The following is a 9,030-nucleotide window of genomic DNA, read 5'->3' as shown; positions in this document are numbered from 1 at the left end:
TTTAAGCCTAACTTTTATTGATAAGATTTAGGACGAAGCTTGAAAGCTTGGATAGTTTTTTAAAAATTAAAAATTTTAATTATACTAATACATATATAGATTATAAAGTACCTTAATTAAATATCTAAAAGATAATAATAACCTTTGATGTATAATCAAAATAATACAAACGCTAGAATATAATATAAACTATACAAGTCCAAATTTCTATCATTAAAAATGTAAATATAATGTTAAAATATTTTGATAGAAATTTATTTTTGACTAAAAGTTTTAATATGATTTAAAATTAATTAATTGTAACTTATTATATATTCAAAATTTTACTGAAATACTTTTTTATTTTTATATGAATGATAAAATTGCATCCAAAAACTAGTCTTGGTCTCTTTTCTTGGTTAAAAAAGCATATATTATTGCATCCTTAAAATAAAAAAATTAAATAAAAAATGATCGATATATCTAATAAACATAAATAAATTTCATTATTAAAATATATCATAATACAATAATTTTAAAAAATAAAAATGTAATTTTAAAAAAAAATAAATAAAATAAAAAAAAATTGAAAATACATTGGAAAAGCACGATTAAAAAAAATTAAATTATATTTATAAAATTTATGATGAAAAATAAAATTTAAAATACTATATTATAATATCAAGAAGAACATAATTAAAATTTGCTAAAAAAATCTTAGTTGATTAGAATTAAAACTTAGATTGAAAAAATAATTTTAATATTTATATTTATACTTAATACAATTATATAATATATTTTTTTATTTTATTAAAAATCCTAATTTATTGATTGTATATGGTAAATAACTAATTAAATGAGAGAAAATGTTATAAATCTTAAGATATTATATAATTATCTCATAATAAAATAATAATTTGAATTTCAAATTGATAAATCTATATATTTTATTTGTTTATTTTTAAGTTGGACTAGTCAAAATATAACCAAAATTTAATTTTATTATTGTATGAAAATATAAAATAATCTACTTACTCCATTTAAATTGTTCAATTTTAATTTCAAATAGATAAATCTAACTAAAATAAAATAAAAATATATCAAAAAGATAAATTATTTCAAACCTAATTTCATACTCTAAACCTATCAAACAAATAGGTCCAAAAGATTAAATAATTCTTTCAAACCTATTTATTTTATTTGATAGGCGAGTTGTACATATAAAATAAATACTTTATTATTTTCAAAAAAAATTCAACAAATTTAAATACATGCTAACTAAGTAATTATCATTTGCTGTCTTTTTATTTGCAAGTTCTAGAATATTAACAAAATTAAACTCAAAATAATAGATGGAACCTGTTTGAAGATGCAACTTAATGTTGGTAGAGAATAAGAAAGCTAATTTTATAAGGATAATATGTTGTCCTATATGATCGGAAATACTAAGAGGCCTTAAATTTTAAAATTTCATATATTTTAAAGCGATGCAACATATCTTCAAAATGTTACACTGAAGGCTTTCAAATGATTGCAGAGATCTAATCACCCTATAGCAATATTGTCCTATAGATAGAATAAGTATTATATATTGGATGTAATTAATGTGATTCAAATTTTAAAAAAGAAATACAAAAGACATAAACACTTACTCCAATATTCTTGAAAACTAATTCAACATTGAACGATGCTCATTTAGGAGGGGAAATTAAGAGGTGATTTAATTAAAAAAATTAAAATGATATATATTAAATATTTATTTTTTTTGAGTGTAGATATTAAAGGAATTTTAATTCTACCAGACTTAATATATGAATTTAACATAATGAGACTCTAATTATTGATATATGAAATTAACAGTTCAAACAACTAGTTGCAAAATTCAAATTATATAAATATAGAAAAAATTAATACATGAATTTCACATTATGAGACCCAAATAGTTAAATATATTAATATCTATACTTTATCATATTTATATTTTTTGAAATTCATGAGGATAGATTTAAATAGTAAAAAACATATTCTTTTTCTAAATATTTAAACAGATGTATATTAATTTAAATTTGGATCCTAATATATAGCCGTATATATGTACTCGAAATTATGAATCCATATTTTCATCATATATTTAAGTTAGATAGAGTTATTAAATAGATAAATATTAATTAGCAGTTTAAAGAAAATTTAAAGAATACTAAGTAAAACAATGGAAATTGTATTGATTTTTAATTCTAATGTCAAATCCGAAGGATTCCCTTCTAAATCATGCATAAAAAAATATTGATATTTAATGTTAATAGATAGATATTAATTTACTAAGTTATACATTAAAAAAATATTGAGCCTAAATTTTTGCCATATATTTAGATTGGACAGAGTTATTAAATAGATAGATATTAATTTAAACTTAAACATGCCCACATTTGAATTTTAAATAGATAAAAATAAATTTTTATATACATATAACAATTAATAATTCATCCTACACCTAACTCCAAACCTAAATAATATATTTTATATTTCTCAAAAAATAATAAAACATCCCGAACATAACCCCAGGCCTGACTCTGGAGCACATAATCACACGAAAGGCATCCCAAAGTGCGGAATTATAGCAAACCTAAAAATGAACACGTGACATTCTCTCATAACCTTAAACCCTACTTTTATATATATAATATGATTTTTTTAGGTAGAGTTTGAATGTGCTCTAAATTATATGTTGGTCAAAACAGGGACATGGGTGTTTCGCCGAAAGCCCAAAAAATAGCGATTCGGTGAATTAATAATACACAAGCAGTCTTTCATCAAAGAAGAATAATATGCAAAAAATCAAATAACATCTAATTATTTCATTTAAATGCTTGATTTCAGGTCATGCGTGGTAATGTTTAGTGGATTGCTGGTTTTAAAGCAGATACTATAGTTTTAACCCCTGGCCATTGCTGAACTCATTGGTAAGGTATCATAGTATCATTCATGAATTATAGCCATAATGGTAATGAAAGTAATATAACTTGCAAGTTCGCACGGATTGCGTGGAAGTTTTGAATCTAGTCACTTGACAGGAAAACAAATTACTCTACTCATTTTTGGTTTGTGATCTCTCTTGATTAATAGTTCAGTTTTTCATTAAAAAGAATCATGCGTGATGTTGTTTGGTCTTTGCGGCAAAAGCCTAAATCGAACGAAATATGCAATTACATAGTAATATCCAATTTCTATTTTTAATCAACTAACATGGGTCCCTACATGAGCATGAAACAAGGTTACACTGTTATTGGCTGATGAATACTATATTTAAATAATTTTTTATATTAAACAGATATATATTTATCTATATCCAGGAAATATAGACTAAATTTTTAAAAATTTAAAAATATGCTTATTCACATTGTATATAAAGAACTTATTATTAACATATAAGATGTTTATTATTAATATACAAAGTATTTATTATTAAAAATTTAAAAATTTATAAAGAATTTATCATTAATATATAATAATATATCATTGATAAATATAATAAATTGAATATAATGCAAATGCAAAATATATTAAATATTGAGTTATTTTTTTATTTTGGTCACATGATATAACTGTATCTACAAAAATCTCTTTCTTTAGTTTAAATTACAAAAATGCTTGATTTTAATTATTAAATTAATTAATACATAATAATACCGATGAGATAACTTTTAAACATGTAAGCTTACTTTTTGTTGGCAAATATAAGCTTACTAATTATTTTCAATTCTTTTTTTGCCAGATATTCTTAATTCAACTAACGGGGCAAGAATTAGGAAATTGTTGACGATATAATAAAATAAGGAGCTACCATTAAAAAGCCGAAGTACTAGTAATCGTAATCGTAATCGTAATCTTCCTCTTCCTCTTCGGTATCCCAATCCCGATAGGCAAGAGTTCTTTTCTTTTTGGCCGGCTTTCCTAGAGGAACAAGGATTTCACTATTCCAGACCCGAAACCTTCACCTTCCCCTACTTAAATTCTACTCCAACTCAAATACTCTTTCTTCTACAACTCAGTATTCTATATAAATCTTTTGTTCCTCGATCCCACTCCCACAAATTTTCTGACGGTGGCCAAGGTTTTCCAATAATCCCAGATTCTTCACCATGATGCTCAGAATTCGAAGTCGCGATGGCCTGGAGCGAGTTTCTGTTGATAACCCGCATGTCACTGTGGCCCAACTCCGATCTATAATCCAATCCCAGCTTCAAATTCCTACACACAATCAAACTCTCTCGACCAACCAAAACCTCCTGCTTGCTAAGACTCATGAAGATCTTCTCCGATTTACTGATATGTCTAACCCCGATACCCCTCTCTCTGCTCTCAATATCTCTCATGGGTCTATCGTATTTCTGGCCTACGAGGGTGAACGTAGGGTTGCTGGGCCAGCGTTCAGCCCCGCCGGCTCCTTCGGCCGCAAGATGACCATGGATGATCTAATCGCCAAGCAAATGCGAGTTGGACGACAGGAAAACCCGCATTGCGAGTTGGTTTCCTTCGATCGGGATTGTGCCAACGCGTTTCAGCATTATGTGAATGAGACCCTAGCTTTTGCAGTGAAAAGAGGGGGGTTCATGTACGGTACCGTCTCAGAGGAGGGTAAGGTTGAAGTGGATTTCATATATGAGCCACCCCAGCAAGGTTCGGAAGATAATTTATTGTTATTCAGAGACCCCGATGAAGAGAAGTTAGTAGAAGCTATTGCGGTAGGTTTGGGGATGAGGAAAGTAGGGTTTATATTCACGCAGACCATCAGTCAGGATAAAAAAGATTACACTTTGTCGAACAGGGAGGTTCTTCAGGCTGCAGAGTTACACGCAGAGAATGGCTTGAAGGAGTGGGTGACGGCTGTAGTGAAGCTGGAGGTGAACGAGGATGCTGGTGCGGATGTTCACTTTGAAGCCTTTCAGATGAGTGATACGTGTATTAAATTGTTCAAAGAAGGGTGGTTTGAAACAGAAATCGGTAACGATGACGATCCCAAGCTGTCAAAGATGAAGAAAGATGTAGTTGTCGGAGTTAAAGATACTAGAGAGGTTGATAATGACTTCTTTTTGGTGGTGGTAAAGATCTCTGATCATCAGGTATGTGATCACTCTTGCGCGGTTTCTTTTACACCTTTTTTTATTAGCTGTTTACAATGGGAATGGATTATGAAATATTTGTAGTTGTTGTATTTATTATATTCTGCCCCTGTGGTGGAGTTTTTTCTTTATTAGGTATTAAAAAAAATTCCAATCTCAACAAACTTGTTTTGGCTTGAAGCTGTGAACTCTATCTGAATGACTTTGTGGAATAGATGAAAATACTCAGAACTATGGCAGCAAGGAACAAACCAATGCCTAACCAGGCTTAATGTTGCATGCTGCCCAATTTGAAAACACACACAAAATAACGAAGAAGAACATCCAAAAATATTGAAATATGCTAGTCTAATAATGCACCTGGCAGTATCGTGGAGGGAGGATACCCATCAAATTCAGTTTGTAAAAAAATTACTGTGCATATAGCTCTGCTCTGAACATATCTTGTAATGAGATTAGTGCTATAGCAAGCTTATAGGGTAGTGTTCTCAGAATTTTTAAATTATTCATAGTGAAGTTGATGATTATATGTTTGAGGCTCATGTTCTGTAGCTTTGAACTTGTGAGGCCTATGAAGGTGCAGAAATTATAAAATGTAGACATGCTTCCTAGTTAAGGCTTGTTGTTGTTGTTGTTGTTGTATGCTTCCTAGTTCATGAGTCTCTATAGTCTTTCCTGTTGAAGAAACCAGCTGAAGGCTGTGACCTTTTAGTGGCATAACTAAGACAATTGGAGGTTTGGTCTTACATCCATATTTGAGTTCCAATTGCTATAAATCACAATAGGGGCTTGCATTGTAGAATATTTGGTCTGGGCTAAGAAGCTGATCTTTTTTTGGTAGTCCCTGAGAGCAGCATTAGCTTGATTTGTAGCCAGGCCTATTACTGAATTCTTGGTCTTTTTTTTTTTGTTTGAAGAACCATGTCAAATCCCCTAACCAATGCACTGAAAAAAAAGGTGTACCCTTGGTTTGACATTCATTTTATATTTAAGGGAAAATATAGTTGAATAGTTTTTCTTTGCTTGACATCGGATATGAACTGAGGTTATATTTAGCTTAATTTAGATCTTAGTTCTTATGTAGTTCCCTCTGGTTTTCAGCTGATTGCATCTTTAAAGGGTTGTGTCTCTTCAGAATTTACAGAGATCGAGTAGCTTTTCCGAATGTTTGATTTCCCTTGTTTCCTGTTTTGCTTCCTGGCTCTTCTTCTTCTTTAAAAATTTGTAGTGTAAGAGGATATATCATACTCCAACCGTGTACTTTTCTACTTTCTTGAAAAAGAACTTTTTCCATGCATGTTTGTGTGTTTGTTCTCTTTTGCGTGTCATTCAAGAATGATTGTGGCTTGTTGGTGGGGGGGGGGGGGAACGTGTTTTGCGGTTAATGGGTTGACCATCCAAAATCAGGAAAGAATATTTTTTTGACTCAAACAGAGAAGCATGTCACTTATGCTGGCTTTAACAAAATCAATCAGAGAGCTGTTGATAACTCGATCTGAAAATAGTTAGATTTTGATTAGTGAGATGTTGCAACTTTTAGTCTTTTCAAATTTATCTCTATTGTCAATCTGGTCTCTTAAATTTAATTTCTATTACTTTATTCTCTCAAATTTATTTTGATTATCAATTTGGTCCTTGTTGTTAGAAAAAGAAGTTACACTATTAAAATTTATTGACTTAGATAATAGAATATTGATGACAACCATGTAGACTAATGAAAAGGGGTATAATTATTTAGGTAGAAAAAATGAATCTGAAATTTTTTAAAAAACAAGAGAACAAAACACATTGTAAGGAATTATATTGATAAAAATTAAACTCATTTGCAAGATAACTTGTTTTCATTTAGTTATATATATGTGTGTGTCAAATCATCAATATACTTTTTTATGTTAGATTATCTTGAAAATCAATTTGTGTTTTAGAACTTAAAAGATTGACATGATAATTTAAGGAAATATAAAGGATCAAATTAATAAAAAGTAAACTTAAAAGACCAAATTAATAATTGAGATAGACTCGAGGGATTAAAAGTTTCATTATCCGTTAATTAATTGATGTATTAACCTGGGAATGTGGTTTACCAAGTGAATACTTGTACTGGATGTGGATGTAATGTTTCTGCAAGCTTCTACTACTTGACATGTCAATATGTATCATAGAAGCCATTGTACTCTATCCTTCTATCACAGCTTGCCAATGTAATTGCTATTGAACTTATGAAAGCGTTGTTTCCTCGAATACAGGGTCCTCTTTCATCAACATTTCCCGTTGAGAACCGGAACACTCAAGTTGCGATGAAGGCGCTGAAGAATCATCTTGACCGTACAAAAAATCTTCCATTTGTGAAGAGAATATCTGATTTTCATCTTCTCCTTGTCCTAGCAAGGGTTTTAGACCTGGCTGCCGATGTTCCGGCGTTGACGGAATGTGTGCAGACACAGAGTGCTGTCCCGGAAGGTTACCAGATCCTGATTGAGTCCATGGCCAATGCGGCCTGATGTTGTGTGGATTTAGGTTTCAGGTCCTCGCTGTTAGTTGCATTGCAATGCTATTTATAGCATCCGAGCCCCTTCCTGCCTCGACTGTTTTGAGTTATACAATGGGATGTGTGCTCTTTACTTGTACATTAGTTCATTTAATCATCATATTATAAAAGCTGGTGAAAGCTTTGGATTTCTCTTAGCTGGAAGTGAATTCTTATTCTGGTTCATCTGTTTCAGTGTTTGAAATCAATTGGAGACGACTATTTGGTTTCTCTTCACTGAAATGCGGACAGTAATTTAACGATGTTTTACTTCTTTGTGAGCATATACGGTCGTCTCTCTCGTGAGGCTTCTTAATTGGAAACGTTGTGAAGCATTTTAGTGCGTCATTTTGTTGTCGTGGAATGGTGGAGTTGAATATATTTCTATAGGTCATTTACAAATTTACAGCTCCACAAGTAACGGGAGTTCCATACTTTCCAAAAATGCATGAGATAATCTTTTCTTCATCTCGTTATTTCTTTGGTTCCTGGTTGGATTACGCATGATCCTGCTTCAGTACCGGATCTTTCATAATCCATTATCATCTATTATATATAGAGAGGTTTTTGTAAATATAATTCATATTATATAATCAAAATCAAAAAATAGCTCAACATTTATCATATTTTGAATTATGATCAGTTTATTATATTTATTAGTAATAAATAATTATAAGCATAAAATAAGACATAAAAATATTTTAATCTAAGATATCAAAAAATAAAATAAAATATTTCAAAATTTTAAAAATAAAAAATTTATAATTGCAACTTGGAAATAATTTAAATAGATTCCACCTGTTGGAAATGGAAAATCCGGGCCAATGTGCAAAGGATATGAAATACATATTTAATCTTTCTTTTGATTAAAAATTAAAATATCTGGAATATTTAAAAATAAATATTTATATCCGCGAAAATAAAGGTTACTTATTTCAGGGTTAAAAATATTTATTTATTTTAATAATATAATTTAAAATATTCTATTAAAATATTTTTAAATAAATTGTAAGAATGTAATTTATAATTTGTTAAATGAACATATTTTCAAGGTTGTGATTGTGAATTTTAAGCCTCCAAGATTGCTGGCAAAGAAAAGCCTTGAAGATATTTTATTTTTAATTATTAGATTAATCAATACATAATAGTAGTAAATATAAATATAAATTAGACTTTTTTCTTTGTCAATATAAATTAGACATAGTAAAAGACAAAAGATACGCTTTCATCGTTGGCTTGTTATGAACAAACATATAACGGATCAAGGTGTGAATGTGAGTATTTTCTTCTGTTAATGTATTTAAATATTATTTGACTGATTACGATTGTTGATTTGAAATTTTACAGTTTCTTATCATACTTAAGTTGACTGTAACATTAATTACTTGATTATAATTATTATAA

At 29.4% G+C, this 9,030-nt stretch overlaps 1 protein-coding gene across 1 annotated transcript; it reads left to right on the top strand.

Annotated features, from left to right (window-relative positions):
- The first annotated feature begins 3,865 nt into the window (after positions 1 to 3,865).
- Positions 3,866 to 7,784, top strand: LOC129295954 (NPL4-like protein 1). The gene is made up of 2 exons (XM_054934552.1): positions 3,866 to 5,099; positions 7,346 to 7,784. The coding sequence occupies exons 1-2, from the start codon at positions 4,119 to 4,121 to the stop codon at positions 7,598 to 7,600; spliced, it is 1,236 nt and encodes a 411-aa protein (XP_054790527.1). The 5' UTR covers positions 3,866 to 4,118; the 3' UTR covers positions 7,601 to 7,784.
- Positions 7,785 to 9,030: the final 1,246 nt, after the last annotated feature.

The sequence above is a fragment of the Prosopis cineraria genome, unplaced genomic scaffold, assembly GCF_029017545.1.
Source record: "Prosopis cineraria cultivar Desert tree isolate PC_DT_omini unplaced genomic scaffold, ASM2901754v1 PC1, whole genome shotgun sequence".
In the NCBI taxonomy this organism is placed as follows: domain Eukaryota; kingdom Viridiplantae; phylum Streptophyta; class Magnoliopsida; order Fabales; family Fabaceae; genus Prosopis; species Prosopis cineraria.
The sequence above is the reverse complement of the archived record's forward strand: the minus strand, read 5'-3'. Positions and strand labels throughout refer to the sequence as shown.

What these genes read in the sequence shown, in the direction of transcription:
- LOC129295954 (XM_054934552.1), top strand. Translation starts at nt 4,119, where the DNA reads ATGATGCTCAGAATTCGAAGTCGCGATGGCCTGGAGCGAGTTTCTGTT. An exon ending in TAAAGATCTCTGATCATCAG is followed by an intron (nt 5,100 to 7,345) that starts GTATGTGATCAC and finishes CCTCGAATACAG; the next exon opens with GGTCCTCTTTCATCAACATT.